The sequence below is a fragment of the Salvelinus fontinalis genome, chromosome 6 (assembly GCF_029448725.1).
Source record: "Salvelinus fontinalis isolate EN_2023a chromosome 6, ASM2944872v1, whole genome shotgun sequence".
NCBI classification, from domain to species: domain Eukaryota; kingdom Metazoa; phylum Chordata; class Actinopteri; order Salmoniformes; family Salmonidae; genus Salvelinus; species Salvelinus fontinalis.
In genome coordinates, this window is record NC_074670.1 from 39,349,309 (window position 1) to 39,368,273 (window position 18,965).

The window sequence follows — 18,965 nt, forward strand, 5'->3', positions numbered from 1 at the left end:
CACAGTATGTAGAGACATCATTTTCAACCCTCTTTGCCCCTTAGATGCTGCACGTACTCAGAGTACTGAGAGGCCCAATGAGATGAAGAATGGGGTTGACTCCAACAAGTCCACAGCGTCTCCAGTCAGGTCCCCCTTAGAGAAAGACACCAGGTAGGTGCATACACACACACTCACTCAAACCATTGCCTGCGTGTGAATGCAAAAATGTAAACATAGAAAAGGGGAAGATACGGTATCTGGTGTGGTCTGTGTTTTTTTGCTATAGTCACAAGAGGCTGGATGTTTCTGATTCAGATCCTGAATCTGAAAAGGAAGAATACTCTGACAAATGGCAAAAAGAGAAGCACAATGTTGAACACAAAAAAGATGAGAGAGCTGTTGACCTAAAAAAGGAGCGAAATACAGAGGCATTCAAAAACAAACGGCATGCAGAACAATCCAAAAATGGAAAACATACAGAAGATGCCAGAAAAGAAAGACATGTAGAACACTTAGAAAAACCCAAAAAGGAGAGACACTTCGAAAAATCCAGAAAAGAAAGACATGTACCTATACATGAAACAAAAAATGAAAGACATGTGCAAGAACCCAAGAAAAAAAGTAATCTCGAAGAACCCAAAAATGAGAGCCACACAGACGAACCCAGAAGGGAGCGTTTTGCAGATGAACTGAGAAAGGAAAGACACACAGAGGAACGCAGAAAGGAGATACCAATGTACGAACCCCGACAAGAGAGACCTGTTGAAAACCACAGACAAGGGTTTGAGAGGTGAGAGATGCCTCTGTTAATTTGATTCCATACAGTCTAGAGAGGACAAAGGCTGGGCCTCAGGGATGTGTTGTGTTTTCAGGAGAAGCGTCTTGGATGATCTTTACCCCGCTTGTTACTCTCCTCCTCGCCCCCCCCGACCACCCCGCCTTCCTCCCCCTGTCAGACGTATGTCTGGGGAGGTGAATAAAGGGGTGAAAAAAGAGGTGAAGAAGGAGAGAGAGAGGTCAGGATGGTTAGATACTCTGGTGTCTACGCATGGAACTTTTCTGTATTACTTTCAGATGCTTTGGTGCATTGCTGAATGATGAGTGGTTTGTACAGATATAAGGGTATAGTTTGAGATGTTTATATTGGACGCCCTTGAAATGGATTGCACACTAACCTTGTTGTTTAACTGACTTGTTCATACAGCATACCACTGGGCACACCACGTCATTTCAACGTGGAAATGTGGGTAATATTTGGTGGAGACGTTGATCATTGAGATTTCAAACTTTATTCACCCACTCAAAACGTCAGCCGGAGGTTTGTTGAATTACTAATGCGTTATCACTATGCTTGCAACCATCTAAAAGCATATCTCAATTCCAATGGGAAAACAATGTTAGATTGGTTTAGTTCTCGTTTAAATGTGTTCTCAGTGTGCTTTCAATCATTTTAAAAGCACAACAAAGTTCAAAAGGTGAAAACAATGTCAGGTATTTATAAAACAACTTCATGTTTTATCACTGTGCTTCATCTAATTGCACTACCAAATTACCTGGATTGCAGTTGAGATAACATTACAAGTACATTGTGCAAGTGTTCAATGCTGTAGAGATTCTGCACAGATTATTATAGCAATTGTGAATACCTCCACAGAACGGCAACCTTTGCACGCTATCTTGAACATGCACACTTTCTATGATTACATAAGAAGACATTTATAGTTACAGTAGGCTAGTCTCAACATGTGGCCATAGATGTGTTACTCATCGTAGCCCTTTCATGCAGTCAAATGACCTAGTGACCACATGGGTGGAATGTTATTAATATTTTTCATCATTTCAAAATTAATAAACAAATAGAATTATATATACGGTGTTTCAATGTCAAACGGGTTTGTTATATTTCAGTCTTCTGTGATGTCATATTGGGATGCAAACCAAAAAAATAAATGTATAAAATTATACATTTTATACATCTACAGTTGAAGTCGGAAGTTTACATACACCTTAGCCAAATACATTTAAACTCAGTTTTTCACAATTCCTGATATTTAATCGATGTAAAAAATTCCCTGTCTTAGGTCAGTTAGGATCACCACTTTATGTTAAGAATGTGAAATGTCAGAATAATAGTGTAGAGAGTGATTTATTTCAGCTTTTATTTCTTTCATCACATTCCCGGTGGGTCAGAAGTTTAGGGTCAGAGTCAGGGCTTTGTGATGGCCACTCCAACACCTGACTTTGTTGTCTGTAAGCCATTTTGCCACAATTTGGAAGTATGCTTGGGGTCATTGTCCATTTGGAAGACCCATTTGCGACCAAGCTTTAACTTCCTGACTGATGTCTTGAGATGTTGCTTCAATATATCCACATCATTTTCTTTCCTCATGATGCCATCTATTTTGTGACGTGCCCCAGTCCCTCCTGCAGCAAAGCACCCCCACAACATGATGCTGCCACCCACGTGCTTCACGGTTGGGATGGTGTTCTTCGGCTTGCAAGCCTCCCCCTTTTTCCTCCAAACATAACGATGGTCATTATGGCCAAACAGTTCTATCTTTTTTTCATCAGATCAGAGGACATTTCTCCAAAAAGTACAATATTTTTCCCCATGTGCAGTTGCAAACCGTAGTCTGGCTTTTTTATGGTGGTTTTGGAGCAGTGGCTTCTTGCTGAGCGACCTTTGAAGTTATGTCGATATAGGACTCGTTTTACTGTGGATATAGATACTTTTGTACAGGTTTCCTCCAGCATCTTTACAAGGTCCTTTGCCATAACATCATTTTCTGGAATTTTCCAAGCTGTTTAGAGGCACAGTCAACTTAGTGTATGTAAACTTCTGACCCACTAGAATTGTGATACAGTGAATTATAAGTGAAATAATCTGTCTGTAAACAATTGTCGGGAAAATGACTCGTGTCATGCACGAAGTAGATTCCCTAACCGACTTGCCAAAACTATAGTTTGTTAACACGAAATTTGTGGAGTGGTTGGAATAACAAGTTTTAATGACTCCAACCTAAGTGTATGTAAACTTCCGACTTCAACTGTATATATCTGACATGGTACAGGTGTCTTCTTTTTCTAAGCCCATAACCATGTGTGTGAGGTGTATACCTTTGTTTCAAAGGAGATTTGAAACACTCTGTGTGACCCTGTTTTGCCCACTGCAGTAAAATGGTTGAATAAATACTGTTACTTTAGTTTGTATTACAAAAGTCATATTGAATTGTTTGGTTGTCAACACAATCAAATATCAACATTTAAAGGATATATAATGCTTGGATAGTTTCATCTAAGCCACTGGCCTAATCCTATTCTTTAACTTTTTATTTAGTTGGAGACAAAATGCCTTAACTGTATTGCAAAAGTGATCTTGAATCGTTTGATTGTCAACTCAACCGAATATCAACATTTGAACATCAACATGTGTATTTTGTGCCACTGACTTAGTCTGGCTTTATTTCCAGTTTGTTTACAAATGAATAATTGATGTTAGATTAATTTATCAATTTCAACCAAGAATCAACGTTAAAGAATACAACTAAATCAGTTTGTGCCCAGTGGGTAGTGATTTGAAGAGTGACTTACCCAGCACCCACTTCTGCATGGTGCACAGTGTGATCATGGTAAATTATGCATGCTTTCCTTAATCATTCGATTTGTGCTAGTTGTATTAGTTCTGGATAGATTTTTTTTCTTCTCAGATTTCATTTGGAATATTTCGATTTCCATTCAGGAGAGATTCTTCAGACACTCTGTCTCCTTCTCATCCTCGTCCCACCCCTCCGTCCAGACGTTCCTCAGTGAAGGGGAAGAAAGAGAGGTCAGAGGGCATGCTGTTTGTGAATAGACTGAGTTGTGTACTATGGTCCATAGTTTGTGTTCGATCATCACCTACCTCTGTTTTATCAGACACAGTGAAAACTGCCCTGAAATCCCTGTTTTACTCTTTGTTTTGTTATCATAGGTTAAACATTATACAGCACAGCAAAGTCAAAAACATTGCAACTATGTGCATGTTCTTCCTTTTTTGGTGAAAACTGTCAGCGATACACAGAAAATGACTTAAGTTTTCAGAATCGCAATGGATTATTTAGTTTGTTGGTTTTTCATTTAGGAAAAAAGATCCTCCTGACCCTAATTCCCTGCTTCCTCCTCTTCATCCTCATCCTTCTATGCCCACTGCAGCAGAGGTCAAGAAGGAGAGGTTAGAGTCAGCTTCTCTTCTGTCGTAATCTAGATTTATTTCATAAGACATATTGGACTACAGTATATATTGTGCTTCCTGTATTATACTTATGTTAAAAATGTGTATTTTATTCTACTTTTTGTTCGTTCGTATTCGTATCTTTTATTACTTCTTATTGTTGTTGCATTGTCAAGAAGCAACCTGCAAGCAGTGATGAAAAAGTACGTAATTGTCGTACTTGTGTAAAAGTAAAGATACTTTAATAGAAAATGACTCAAGTAAAAGTCACCCAGTAAAATACTACTTGAGTAAAAGTCTTAAGTATATTTAAAACCAAATACTTTAAGTATCAAAGTAAATGTAATTGCAAAAATATACTAAAGTATATTTACTTGGTGTGGCAGGTAACTTAGTGGTTAGAGCGTTGGGCCAGTAACCGAAATGTTGCTAGATCGAATCCCTGAGCTGACAAGGTAAAAATCTGTCGTTCTGCCCCTGAACAAGGCAGTTACCCCACTGTTCCCCGGTAGGCAATCATTGTAAATAAGAATTTGTTCTTAACTGACTTGGCTAGTTAAATAAATAAAACAGTTATCAAAAGTTGAATTATACATTATCCTAAATTATCTTATATTAAGCAAACCAGACGGCACCAATTAAAAATAATAATAATTTAACAGATACCCAGGGGCACACTCCAACACTCAGACATGTGAAGCTATTGTATTTATTGAGTCTGCCAGATCAGAGGCAGTAGAGATGACCAGGGATGTTCTCTTGATAAGTGTGTGAATTGGACCATTTTGCTGTCCTCCTAAGCATTCAAAATGTAATTACTTTTGGGTGTCAAAGAAAATGTATGAAGTAAAAGTATATAATTTTCTTTAGGAATGTAGTGAAGTAAAAGTAACAGTTGTCAAAAATATAAATAGTAAAGTACAGATACCCTCAAACTACTTAAGTACTACTTTAAAGTATTTTTTTCTTTAGTACTTTACACCACTGCCTGCAAGTAAGCGTTTCGTTGGATGGTGCATGTGTATTCCCTATATACGACTAATAAAACTTGAAACATGAGTTTGCTACTATAGTATTGATAGTAATGATGAATAGTAGTGATTGAAAATAATATTTTACATTTAGAAAAGAGCCTCTGCGGATTTCTGTGGTTCGAAAAGAGCCTCCGGACCCCAATGCTCCATTTGCTCCTCTTCCTCTCCATCTCCATCCTCCCCCTCATGTGAAGCGCCCGTCAGTGGAAGTCAAAAAGGAGAGGTCGCTGTGATGTTGCATGTTTTTTTTTTTGTGTGGTTACTTTTGAGTGTCAGCGATGTTTGTTCTCTGTGACATTGTTGAACTGCTCCTATTGACAGATATGCTTAATGGATTCTATTCATTTCGATACAATGCATTTTTTTGTTTCAAACATCACTTTCTTTGCTGTTTGCTACCCAGAGAAGAGTCGTCAGATTACAAACCCGTTTCTCTGAAGGTGACGTCCTCTGACCATGTGAAAAAAGATAGGTCTGGGATCTGTAAATTATACTACCTCATTCATGTTGAGTGTGCTCAATTGTGTTTAGCCTTTTCAGTACATGTTCCTAATATCATGATAAATATAGTACTCAACAGTCAGTTAATTGTTCCTGTTATATAGTGCCTTCGGAAAGTGTCCAGACCCCTTGACTTTTACACATTTTGTTAGGTTACGGCCTTATTTTAAATCAATTAAATAGTTTTTTTCTCTCATCAATCTACCCCATAATGATGAAGCAAAAACGAGTTTAGAAATGTTTGCTAATTTATTAAGAATAAAAAAATATATCAGAATTCAGACCCTTAACTCAGTACTTTGTTGAAGCACCTTTGGCAGGGATTACAGCCTCGAGTCTTTTTGGGTATGACGCTACAAGCTTTGCACACCTGTATTTGGGGAGTTTCTCCCAGTATTCTCTGCGGATCCCCTCAAACTCTGTCAGGTTGGATGGGGAGCGTTGCTGCACAGCTATTTTCAGGTCTCTCCAGAGACGTTCAATCGGGTTCAAGTCTGGGCTCTGACTGGGCCACTCAAGGACATTCAGAGACTTGTCCCGAAGCCACTCCTGCATTGTCTTGGCTTTGTGCTTAGGGTCGTTGTCCTGATGGAAGGTGAACCTTCACCCCAGTCTGAGGTCCTGAGCGCTCTGGAGCAGGTTTTCATCAAGGATCTCTCTGTACTTTGCTTCGTTCATCTTTACCTCGATCCTGACTAGTCTCCCAGTCCCTGCCGCTGGATGGTGCCAGGTGTCCTCCAGACGTGAGCTCTGTCAGAGTGAACATCGGGTTCTTGGTCACCTCCCTGATCAAGGCCCTTCTACCCCGAATGCTCAGTTTGGCCAGGCGGCCAGCTCTTGGGAGAGTCTTGGTGGTTCCAAACTTCTTCCATTTAAGAATGATGGAGGCCACTGTGTTCTTGGGGACCTTCAATGCTGCAGAAATGTTTTTGTATCCTTCCCCAGATCTGTGCCTCGACACAATCCTGTCTCAGAGCTCTACGGGCAATTCCTTTGACCTCATGGCTTGTTTTTTGCTTTGACATGCACGGTCCACTGCAGGACCTTATATAGACCGGTGTGTGCCTTTCCAAATCATGTCCAATCAATTGAATTTACCACAAGTGGACTCCAATCAAGTTGTAGAAACATCTCAATGATGATCAATGGAAACAGGATGCACCTGAGCTCAATTTCGAGTCTCATAGCAAAGGGTCTGAATACTTATGTAAATAAGGTATTTTTGTTTTTAAGTTTGCAAACATTTCTCAAACCTGTTTTCGCTTTGCCATTATGGGGTATTCTGTGTGGATTTCTGAGGAAATTGTTTTATTTAATCCATTTTAGAGAAAGGCTGTAACAAAACAAAATGTGGAAAAAGTCAAGGGGTCTGAATACTTTCCGAAGGCACTGTATTTATCATGACATTCTGTAAATGCGGATGATGATAATAATGTAATTTTGTTAAATTAGATTAAGATTATTATGACAACAGTTGCAAAGCACTGCTAACCGTTCTCCGTTTGCAGAAAAGACTCCGATAGCAAAGTGCCCAAAAAAACATCTGTTGATGCCAAGAAAGAAAGGTTGGCAAGCCATAGTCCACAGGTGCATGCATAATTATACACTGCATGTGGGCCTATGTGCTTGTTTAAATTGAATCCCACTGACATGAGTTGTGGTTGTGTATTTTGTGATATTAGAGAATTGTTTGTTAACCCCTTCATTGGAGCAGAGGTCTTCATTAGGGAAATAATATCTGTATATTTGTCAGTGCTTCGCCACCTTGTCATCTAGTCTGCCCTCTGCTGGTGAGGCTGTTTGATCAAGCATGCCTGCTCCCTGACTGCTGTGTGCTTTTTGCCAATCAGCTATGGCTGCAATACATGCAAATGTTACATGCATACAAATGTTTCCTGTTTCAGAAAGGATTTGTCAGATTCCAAACCAAAACCTGCTAAAAGGCAGAGTCTGGACTCCTCAGATTCCAATCCAAAACGTTCTAAAAGGCCAAGTCTGGATGGCAAGAAAGACAGGTCTGCATAAGCAGGATCATATTCTGTACACATTAATTGGTGGATATAGTGAACTTCACTCTAAAAACACTTGTTGACCTCACTTTTAAACCTGTATGATGTGAACTTTGAAGGAAAATAATTAAAGAAATATTTGAATTTATTAAGCTCTTTTCACACACCCAAGGCACTGAAAAAAAGTATTATAATAAAAGCAGAAAACAATCAATGCTATATACAGGTGTCGTCCGATCCGGTGAACAGAAGTAACATAGGTCATTGAAAGCTTTTGTGAACAGCTCAGTTATTTAGCTAAGCAAGGCCAGAGGCTGCAGCCCTGACAGTGACTGGAAGCTGGAAGTGCGTTCCACAGCCGAGAAGCCGCGCCACTGAAAACCCTGTCACCCATAGTTGTTTTGTCTGCTATGGGACTGCTGAAGGGATATGGACCTGTAGGAGCGAAGGGAGTGTGAGGTCAGACCGATAGTTGGGTCCAGAGTTGTGGATAGCTTGGTAGATGTGGATTCTAAAGTCAATGTGTGAGCGTATGCGGAGCCAGTGGAGGTTGAACAGCACTGGAGTGATGTGCTCATGGGGGAGTTGTGGGTGAGGACACATATTGTAGCCTTCTTAGGCACGTGTCAGATTTGTCAACAAACAGGGTATTACAATAGTCCAGACGGGATAAGATAAAGGTGTGGATGAGTTGCTCAGCTGGAGGCTGTAAAAGTATAGGTCGTAACCTGGCAAGGTTCCATAGATGGAAAAATGTAACTTTGGAAACACTGGTGTGGGCCTAAAACGAGAGCTGACTGTCAAATATCACATCCAGATTGCAAACCTCACTGGAGGGGAGGACCTTGACACTATCAATATTGAGACTGTAGCTGCCTATTTAATCGACGATGCGAGTGCCAATCAGGACGACCTCTGTATTTTTGCAGTTTAACTGCAGGAAACTCCGGTGCATCCACACTTTGATGTGCTACAGGCAACTGACGAGGAATGCAGTGGCATTGGAAGTGTTTGTGGAGATATACAGCTGAGTGTCATCAGCATAAAAGTTAAAGCCCAGTCCATGTTTCCCAGTAGCAGCATGTAGATCCAAAACAGTAGTTGCCCTAGGACCGAGCCTTCAGGGACCCCCCCTGGCGGATCAGTGATCTTAGGACCTGAATCAGTCCAGGACAGTGTCTGACAGGCTCAGTAGCTTCTCCATGCGGTCCAGCAGAATGGCATGGCTGACTGTGTTAAATGCTGCACTGAGGTCCAGCAGTATGAGGATGCTGGCAGCCCCAGAGTCTGCATTCATGAGGAGGTCATTGGTGACCCTTACCAAGGCAGTATCTGTGTCTGAAACCAGACTGGAAGGGCTCGAGTAGGTTGTGAGTGGCAAGATGTTGTTGGAGTTGGCTAGACATAGCACGTTTGAGGAGCTTACTCAGGAAGGGCAGGTTGGAGATAGGCCTGTAGTTCTGGAGGTTGTCAGGGTCAGATCCAGGCTTTTTAAGTACTGTTGTGACTGTGGCGAGTTTGAGCTGTGGAGGGACACATCCAGTGGTGAGGGACTTGTTAATGATTGTCTGTGAAAAAAGGCTCCAGAGCAGGTAACTAGGTCTTGACAAATGAGGTGGGAATATGGTAAAGGGAGCAAGTGATGAGCCTTTTTGTTCTAACCAGCTTGGTTACATCAGCTGCAGTGACTGGTGAACATGGAGAACCTTGACTCAGGGAGCGTAGGACTGTGTAGATCAACTACAGTGGCTGGAGAGGACAGGATGGTGTCATTGATGTTTCCATTTTGCTTTGGAAGAAGCGAAGGTATTGATTGCACCGTTCTGGGGAGGCTGAGGTAGCAGAGTTGTTTACAGGTTTAAGGAGCTTGCTCACAGTAGAGAACAGTACCTGGGAGTTACCACTGCTGTTGCTGATCAGTTGGGAGTAGTAGTAGTAAAATGGTCAAATGAAAGTAAAAACAGGATATAATTTAAAGCTTTACCTCGTCACTCTCAATATCTAACACTCACTCAGATGAACAGACAGCAGTGTCACAAGGTGACATGTTTTCCTCTCTCTCTCGTTGTTGTAGAAAGGACTCCACTGACTCCAAGCCCAGCCATTCTGTGAAACGTCATTCGACTGACTCCAAATCAGACAGGTAGGTACTGGCTCTCATTCAGATTCAATACTATGACTGACACTTCTCTGGTCATTACTGCTAAATGCCATAATACGTTGCCATGAGCTACCCAGTGGGCGAAGTACATCCGTCAGCATCTAGTTTTAATTGATATTCGATTGAATAGCCAAATAACGTGACATCAAGATGAAATCTACATAACAAGCGAAAAGTGGTGGGAAAAGTACTCAATTGTCATACTTAAGTAAATGCTAGTAGATTTTTTTAGACAGACGGGCACACTCCAACACTCACATAATTTACAAAATGCAGTATTTGTGTTTAGTTAGTCCGCCAGATCAGAGTCAGTAGGGAGGACAACGCATTATAAGTGTGTGAATTGGACCATTATTCTGTCCTGCCTGAGCAAGTACTTTTTGGTACTAGGGAAAATGTATGTTAAGTGCTTATTTTCTTTAGGGATGTAGTGGATTAAGTTGCCAAAAATATACTTAACAAAAATCTAAAAGCAACATGTAAAGTGTTGGCCCCATGTTTCATGAGCTGAAATAAAAGATCCCAGAAATGTTCCATATACACAAAAAGCTTATTTCCCTCAAATTCTGTACGCAAATTTGTTTACATTCCTGTTAGTGAGCATTTCTCCTTTGCCAAGATAATCCATCCTCTTGACATGTGGCATATCAAGAAGTAATGATCATTACACAGGTGCACCTTGTGCTGGGGACAATAGAAGGCCACTCTAAAATATGCAGTTTTGTCACATAACACAATGCCACAGATGTCTGAAGTTTTGAGGGAGCGTGCAATTGGCATGCTGACTGCAGGAATGTCCACCAGAGCTGTTGCCAGATAATTGAATGTTCATTTCTCTACCATAAGCCACCTCAAGTCATTTTAGAGAATTTGGCAGTACAACAAACTAGTCTCACAACTACAGACCAAGTCTCACCATGTGAGCCCAAGACCTCCACGGCCGGTTTCTTCACCTGCAGGATTGTCTGAGACCAGCCACCCGGACAGCTGATTAAACTGTGGGTTTGCACAACCGAAGAATTTCTGCACAGAAACTCTCTGGGAAGCTCATCTGCGTGCTCGTCGTCCTCACCAAGGTCTTCACCTGACTGCAGTTTGGCAACGTAACCGACTTCAACTGTTTCAACTGTACCGGGCAGATGGCAGACAGCGTGTATGGCATTGTGTGGGTGAGCGGTTTGCTGATGTCAACGTTGTGAACAGAGTGCCCCGTGGTGGTGGTGGGTTTATGGTATGGGCAGGCACAAGCTACGGACAACGGACACAATTGCATTTTATCAATGACCGTGACGAGATTCTGAGCCCTATTGTCGTGCCATTCATCTGCCGCCATCACCTCGTGTTTCAGCATGATAATGCACGGCCCCATGTTGCAAGGATCTGTACACAATTCCTGGAAGCTGAAAATGTCCCAGTTCTGCCTTGGCCTACATACTCACCAGACATGTCACCCATTTGAGCATGTTTGGGATGCTCTGGATCGATGTGTACGAAAGCGGGTTCCATTTCCCGCCAATATCCAGCAACTTCACACAGCCATTGAAGAGGAGTGGGACAACATTCCACAGGCCACACAACATTCCACAGGCCACAATCAACTCTATGCGAAGGAGATGTGTCCCGCTGCATGAAGCAAATGATTGCCACACCAGATACTGAATTGTTTTCTGATCTACTCTCCAACATTTCTTTAAAGGTATAGGTGACCAACAGAAGTGTATCTGTATTCCTAGTCATGTGAAATCCATAGATTAGGGCCTAATTTATTCATTTCAATTGACATATTTCCTTAGATGAACTGTAACTCAGTAAAATATTTTGAATTGTTGCATGTTGCATTTATATTTTTGTTCAGTGTATAAATAGTAAAGTATAAATACCACCAAAAAACTACTTACCGGTATGTATTTTTACTTAAAGAAAAACTCAAAATGCTGTATTTAGAAAAAAGCAGCATCATATGATGCAAAAACCATCATATGGGCTAGATTTCTTAGTCCATTGTTGATCTAGACCCAAAATAGTTTGTATGTCAGCAATCAAGTTTTCAAGATACGTAACTTGAAAAATACAAGAATCAGGCATCTTGAAATCTTGATTGCTGACATACAAACTATTTTGGGTCTACATCAACAATGGACTAAGAAATCTAGCCTGTATGATGGTTTTTGCATCATATGATGCTGCGTTTTGCAACTTTCAAAATACAGCAATCTTGCGTCATATGAAGCAAAATGCATTTCTGCATTTTGAAAGTTCTGTAACTTGATTTGCTCTATTCTGAAACCAATCTTGCCTGTATGATGCATTCTGTGTCATATTATGACTATTAAAATATTTTGGGACTACCAACAATGGGCTGATGAAACAAATACTAAAAGACACATTTTGGGGTGGACTTTTCCTTCAAGTACTTTACACCACTGCAAGCGAGCCATGTCATTGCATTTTAGTTAAAATGTGGATGAAAAAAAGTGTACTTTTTCCACATTCTTGACAAAGTTGTCACATGGATTTTTTATTTTATTTGTTGAAATTACATTGAATCAATCAGTGGGTAGTAACCCCCTTTTCTCACTTTCAAATCATTCCTCATTTACTACCTCTCTTTAGGAGGGACTCTGTGGATTCCAAGACTAGCAACTCACCCTCAGCTAAGAAGCTCTCTAGCGAGACGTAAGAGGGCCCCTTTCTTATGCAGATAGAAAAGCAAATTTCCATTCCTTATTTATTTTACTGCTTCATTAAGGCCTTTTTATTTATTGCATAATGGAGCACATTAAGATAAGGATGTTAGTTCACTACATTGCTTTTTCTGTCTCTGTGTTTGTTTCAGGAAAGAATTTCATGGCTCCAAGTCCTCTCACAATGGCCCTCTGCAGAGAAAGTCCTCAACGGACAGTATTGAACGGTACCCTTTTTAACTGGAAAATACTATCTACTGTACTACTGAAATCAATATGGATCAGATTTTAAACTCTTGATTAACGTATATGCTATCTGGCTTGTGTATACGATGACCAGGAGAGGGAAACCAGAGATGCCAAAGATCCCCTCCACCCCCACCAGTCCCATGTCCCCCTCCTTCAGCTCAGCAGGGGTTCCCCTGTCCCCTTGCCTTGCCACTGGAGAAACCATCAGGGACAAGTGCATTGAGATGCTGGCTGCTGCTCTACGTACAGATGGTGGGGAAAAGACCAGCCACTAACTGAATGACTCGGAGTACAAGTACAGACACTCACAGAGATAAAAGAGATCAATCTACACATTAAGTGACTCATTCAATGCACATTCATTCACACATACAGTACAGTATGGAAATTACTAATGGTTACATTACACACAGCTTGATAGATTTTGTAGATGAAAAGGAGGAAACGTAATATCCTCAGTTTTATCTCCTCAGACAACTTCAAAGAATTTGGGACAAACTGTGACTCCATGGCAGCAGAGATTGAAGATCATATCCTTTTAAATCTGCATGTGTTTCTGAAGTATTTTACCAATTTGGGTTGGTTTCAGGTTGCAGTGTGTTGATGAACTGCTATTTGCTCTCTTGGCTTTGAATATAACAAATGTTATATTTGTTTGATCTTTTATTGTCACCGTTAGATATATCAGTCAGACGGTGATGAACGCTTCCTTAACTATCCTCCGCTGCACATATTTACACAGAGATGGGATCCACAGATATGAAGTATAAAAACAGGGTGCGGAGCCGCATCAGCAACCTGAAGGACCCCAAAAACCCTGGACTGCGGAGGAACGTCCTGGCTGGAGGCATCGAGCTGAGACGCTTCGCCATCATGTCTGCTGAGGTACTGTAAACTTCTGTCATATCAACCCATGACCCACTCCTGCCTCTAACATATTCCTAAGATGTTGTATCAAAGAGAGTCAAGAAAGTCAAGCACCTACCAAAATATTGAGTAGCGTAGACAAATTTCCCTCAGAGATTTCGTCTATCCAACTACATTTGAAGTCGGAAGTTTACATACACTTAGGTTGGAGTCATTAACTCGTTTTTCAACCACTCCACAAATTTCTTGTTAATAAACTATAGTTTTGGCAAGTCGGTTAGGACATCTACTTTGTGCATGACACAAGTAATTTTTCCAACAATTGTTTACAGATTATTTCACTTATAATGCACTGTATCACAATTCCAGTGGGTCAGAAGTTTACATACACTAAGTTGACTGTGCCTTTAAACAGCTTGGAAAATTCCAGAAAATGATGTCATGGCTTTAGAAGCTTCTGATAGGCTATTTGACATCATTTGAGTCAATTGGAGGTGTACTTCTGGATGTATCAAGGCCTACCTTCAAACTCAGTGCCTCTTTGCTTGACATCATGGGAAAATCAAAAGAAATCAGCAAAGATCTCAGAAAAAAATTGTAGACCTCCACAAGTCTGGTTCATCCTTGGGAGCAATTTCCAAACGACTGAAGGTACCACGTTCATCTGTACAAACAATAGTACACAAGTATAAACACCATGGGACCACGCAGCAGTCAGGAGGCACTGGTGCTCTTCACAAAATAGGTAGCTACATGAGGGAAGAAAATTATGTGGATATATTGAAGCAACATCTCAAGACATCGGTCAGGAAGTTAAAGCTTGGTCGCAAATGTGTCTTCCAAATGTACAATGACCCCAAGCATACTTCCAAAGTTGTGGCAAAATGGCTTAAGGACAACAAAGTCAAGGTATTGGAGTGGCCATCACAAAGCCCTGACCTCAATCCCATAGAAAGTTGGGGGCAGAACTGAAAAAGTGTGTTCGAGCAAGGAGGCCTACAAACCTGACTCAGTTACACCAGCTCTGTCAGGAGGAATGGGCCAAAATTCACCCAACTTATTGTGGGAAGCTTGTGGATGGCTACCCGAAACGTTTGACCCAAGTTAAACAATTTAAAGGCAATGCTACCAAATACTAATTGAGTGTATGTAAACTTCTGATCCACTGAGAATGTGATGAAAGAAATAAAATATTAAATAAATCATTCTCCCTACTATTATTCTGACATTTCACATTCTTAAAATAAAGTAGTGATCCTAACTGACCTAAAACAGGGAATTTTTACTTGGATTAAATGTCAGGAATTGTGATAAACTGAGTTGAAATGTAGTTGGCTAAGGTGTATGTAAACTTCCGACTTCAACTCTATCTATCTATCTATCTATCTATCTATCGATCTATCTAGGAGATGGCTAGTGATGAGCTGAAGCAGCTCAGGAACAATCTGACTAAGGAGGCCATTAGGGAACACCAGCTGTCCAAAACCAGCGGTACCATTTCTGACCTGTTTCAGTGCAGCAAGTGCAACAAAAAGAACTGCACCTACAACCAGGTAAACATACCATACTCTGCATACACACCCTATTCTGCTTATTACCAAGTATATACTGTATTTTACTTAAACAGATACACACGGCTCACTGCACTGAAAACATACATATGCTCTACATACTGACCCAATATGAGTTTTATTTTGTTCGCTCTACCAGTTCCAGTTCCATTTTACACAGTGAGATACAGTGGATACAGCCTATGCTGTTGTATGAAAGCTGCCTTCGTATTTCTTGGGGTGTGTGTGTAGATGCAGACCCGCAGCGCTGATGAGCCTATGACTACTTTTGTTCTGTGTAACGAGTGCGGGAACCGCTGGAAGGTGAGACATTTCCCTCACCAATTCAGATAAAGCCCAGCACATACAGTGGTGTCTCTGAGGCATAACAATGGTCCACAGACATAAATAATCTATACATTTACTAATATTAATTTGTTTTCTATTCCAGTTCTGCTGATGTGGCCCAGCTCCAATGACGATGTTGCAGACCACATTTTTCTATGAAGGGTTATAATGTTTCGCAATGAGTAATTTTACAAAAATGAATATTTACGATTTATAATGGACTTTTTAAGATGGGCTCCCGAGTGGCGCAGCGGTCTAAGGCACTGCATCTCATTGCAAGAGGCGTCACTACAGTTCCTGGTTCAATTCCAGGCTGTATCACATCCGGCTGTGATTGGGAGTCCCATAGGGCGGCGCACAATTGGCTCAGCGTCATCTGGGTTTGGCCGGGCTAGGCCGTCATTGTAAATAAGAATTTGTTCTTAACTGACTTGCCTAGTTAAATAAAGTTTTCATTTAAAAAATAATTATAAATTAATGGGAGTTGAAAACATTTGTGTAAGAGACTTGTTGAGAGTCTCCAGATTGATGGCTGTGTCATTTAATCTGTCCTAGTTGAACACAGGTAATTCAATGGTGCTGAGGAGATGCCTTTTATGAATTTCACAGACAACAAAAATGCATCTTCATTTTTTGGGGTATATTCTATTTAAATCTGCAAAGACCACAGAACAAATCAGAAATACAGTATGAAAGCTTATCATGCAACCCATTTCAATTAAGACATATTTATTGTTAATATCTCAAGCCCCAACTTCTGAGGTTTTATTGTCACCGTTTGGTCTTCAGTTTGGGCTTCAGGGAATAATATAATTCATTTTTCTAGATAAGTTAAAGACCAAAAAACAATTTGTCATTTGTGGGTTTTGCTCTGACATTTCAAAGAGCAGCTAAAATGTCTATAAATATTTATGAATAAGTGGAGTTGGTTATTTTCATATGTATTGCTTTGAAGCATAATTGAATGAGTAAACAGTATTGAAATTATGCTAATTTATCAAATTATGTAATTGTCAAATTGTGTTTGAACAACAGGTGAAATGGAATGTCAATATACTGTACCACTAAGTGGCGAGGAAGAAACATGTATCCTGTAACAGCACCCACTTGCAAATGACATATCATTTAGAGAGTGAATGTTATTTACAGTACCAGTCAAAAGTTTGGACACACCTACTCATTCAAGGGTTTTTCTTTACGTTTGCTATTTTCTACATTGTAGAATAATAGTGAAGACATCAAATCTATGAAATACCACATATGGAATCATGTAGTAAACCAAAAAATATATAAACATTTAGTAGCCACCCTTTGCCTTGATGACAGCTTTGCACACTTGGCATTCTCTCAACCAGCTTAATGAGGTAGTCACCTGGAATGCATTTTAATTAACAGCCGTGCCTTGGTAATTTGTTTAATTTGTTTCTTTCTTAATGTCTTTGAGCCAATCAGTTGTGTTGTGACAAGAAGGTCAGTCAATACGGAAATTTCAAGAACTTTGAAAGTTTATTCAAGTGCAGTCACAATAACCATCAAGCGCTATGATGAACCTGGCTCTCATGAGGACCGCCACAGGAAAGGAAGACCCCAGAGTTACCTCTGCTGCAGAGGATAAGTTCATTAGAGTTAACTGCACCTCAGATTGCAGCCCAAATAAATGCTTCAGAGTTCAAATAACAGACACATCTCAATCAACTGTTCATAGGAGACTGCATTAATCAGGCCTTCGTGGTCTAATTGCTGCAAAGAAACGACTACTAAAGGACACCAATAAAAATAGACTTGCTTGGGCCAAGAAACAGACATTAGACTGGTGGAAATCTGTCTTTTGGTCTGATGAATCAATTTTTGAGATTTTTGGTTCCAGACGCAGAGTAGGTGAACGGATGATCTCTGCATGTGTGTTTCCCACTGTGAAGCATGGAGGTGGGATGGTGTGGGGTGCTTTGCTGACACTGTCTGAGATTTATTTAGATTTCAAGGCACACTTAAACAGCATGGCTACCACAGCATTCTGCAGTGATGCCCCATCCCATCTGGTTTGCGCTTGTTTTTCAACAGGACAATGATCCAACACACCTTCAGGTTGTGTAAGGGATATTTGACCAAGAAGGAGAGTGATTGAGTGCTGCATCAGATGACCTGGCCTCCACAATCACCCGACCTCAACCCAATTGAGATGGTTTGTGATGAGTTGGACCAGAGTGAAGGAAAAGCAGCCAACAAGTGCTCAGCATATGTGGGAACTCCTTCAAGACTGTTGGAAAAGCATTCCATGTGAAGCTGGTTGAGAGAATGCCAAGTGTGCAAAGCGGTCATCAAGGCAGAGTGGCTACTTTATGGAATCTAAAATATATTTTGATTTGTTTACACTTTTTTGGTTACTACATGATTCCATATGTGTTATTTCATAGTTTTGATGTCTTCACTATTATTCTACAATGTAGAATATAGTAAAAAAAAAAATAAAGAAAAATCCTTGAATCAGTAGGTATGTCCAAACTATTGACTGGTACTGTATAATGAGGGTTACATGGAGAGAAATGGACCTCTGAAATGAAAATGGATAGCCCTTCAGCAAAATATATTTTACTTAACGCTTAAAAAAACAAACAAGTGACCCTCCCCTATACCCAAAATAATAATTAAAGTATAAAGTGGATAGCAGAGAACATGTCTACTGTTTACCCTCACTTCTTGGACAGAACAGAGCTTTAGATATGCAGTTTTAGAAACTTTTCTTTGTGCTTTAACCATGGCATCGCAGGAATTTTGATAGCTCACAGGGCTGCAGGTTGTGGGTTCGCAGACCACCATGGACAAGAGTAGGGGTGGAAAGATCTCCTTCATAGTAAAAACATTGCATGAATCTATCAAAAAAAATGCATTTTATAGACATTTAACACATTAGCAGAATCTTTAATACCACACAAATTACCGAGCTACGCCTATGTGTTCATCTTATCATATTTCTCCAATGCCAAATCAGTGTGTCTTGTTTGCAATGAATATAATAATAACAATAATAATTAAATCTGAGATATCCTTTGGAATCTGAGGATGGTACTTTCAAAAGTTAGGCCTACCTTTCCAACCCAGACAAAGTAGGCCTACCAATGCAGAAAAATGTAAGCTTTACATGCTGGCTACTCTTCTTCCTTGGCTCAACCCAATGAGAGAAGGTCACAAGTGTTTCCCTAAAAGCTGCCTATGTTTAAACATCTTCTATTGTACAGAAAGTGAATAGCTTAATCAATTGATAGTGCCAGAATTAGATTACTTCCCAAGCAAAGTAAATGTTGTCTCCTGGGCTATAGAAGGTTGTAGATCAGCCTCTGAATGTTAAATAAACTAAACAATGATATCCCCA

General features: G+C 40.3%; 1 protein-coding gene across 6 annotated transcripts in view; it reads left to right on the plus strand.

The window, feature by feature from the left end:
- Positions 1 to 18,965, plus strand: part of LOC129857816 (transcription elongation factor A protein 3-like) — a 33,330-nt gene extending 14,365 nt beyond the window's left edge. Inside the window, exons 4-21 of one of the 6 annotated variants that reach the window (XM_055926420.1) lie at positions 45 to 153; positions 269 to 772; positions 855 to 998; positions 3,722 to 3,808; positions 4,103 to 4,192; positions 5,318 to 5,449; positions 5,630 to 5,698; positions 7,236 to 7,292; positions 7,632 to 7,742; positions 9,811 to 9,879; positions 12,511 to 12,573; positions 12,734 to 12,808; positions 12,922 to 13,082; positions 13,304 to 13,359; positions 13,560 to 13,715; positions 15,104 to 15,250; positions 15,500 to 15,571; positions 15,699 to 18,965. In XM_055926420.1, the coding sequence (XP_055782395.1) occupies positions 45 to 153; positions 269 to 772; positions 855 to 998; positions 3,722 to 3,808; positions 4,103 to 4,192; positions 5,318 to 5,449; positions 5,630 to 5,698; positions 7,236 to 7,292; positions 7,632 to 7,742; positions 9,811 to 9,879; positions 12,511 to 12,573; positions 12,734 to 12,808; positions 12,922 to 13,082; positions 13,304 to 13,359; positions 13,560 to 13,715; positions 15,104 to 15,250; positions 15,500 to 15,571; positions 15,699 to 15,707 (2,111 nt within the window). In that variant the 3' untranslated portion in view covers positions 15,708 to 18,965. The remainder of the gene's footprint in view (positions 1 to 44; positions 154 to 268; positions 773 to 854; positions 999 to 3,721; positions 3,809 to 4,102; positions 4,193 to 5,317; positions 5,450 to 5,629; positions 5,699 to 7,235; positions 7,293 to 7,631; positions 7,743 to 9,810; positions 9,880 to 12,510; positions 12,574 to 12,733; positions 12,809 to 12,921; positions 13,083 to 13,303; positions 13,360 to 13,559; positions 13,716 to 15,103; positions 15,251 to 15,499; positions 15,572 to 15,698) is intronic. The other 5 variants (XM_055926421.1, XM_055926423.1, XM_055926422.1 and 2 more) reach the window with 5 other exon arrangements.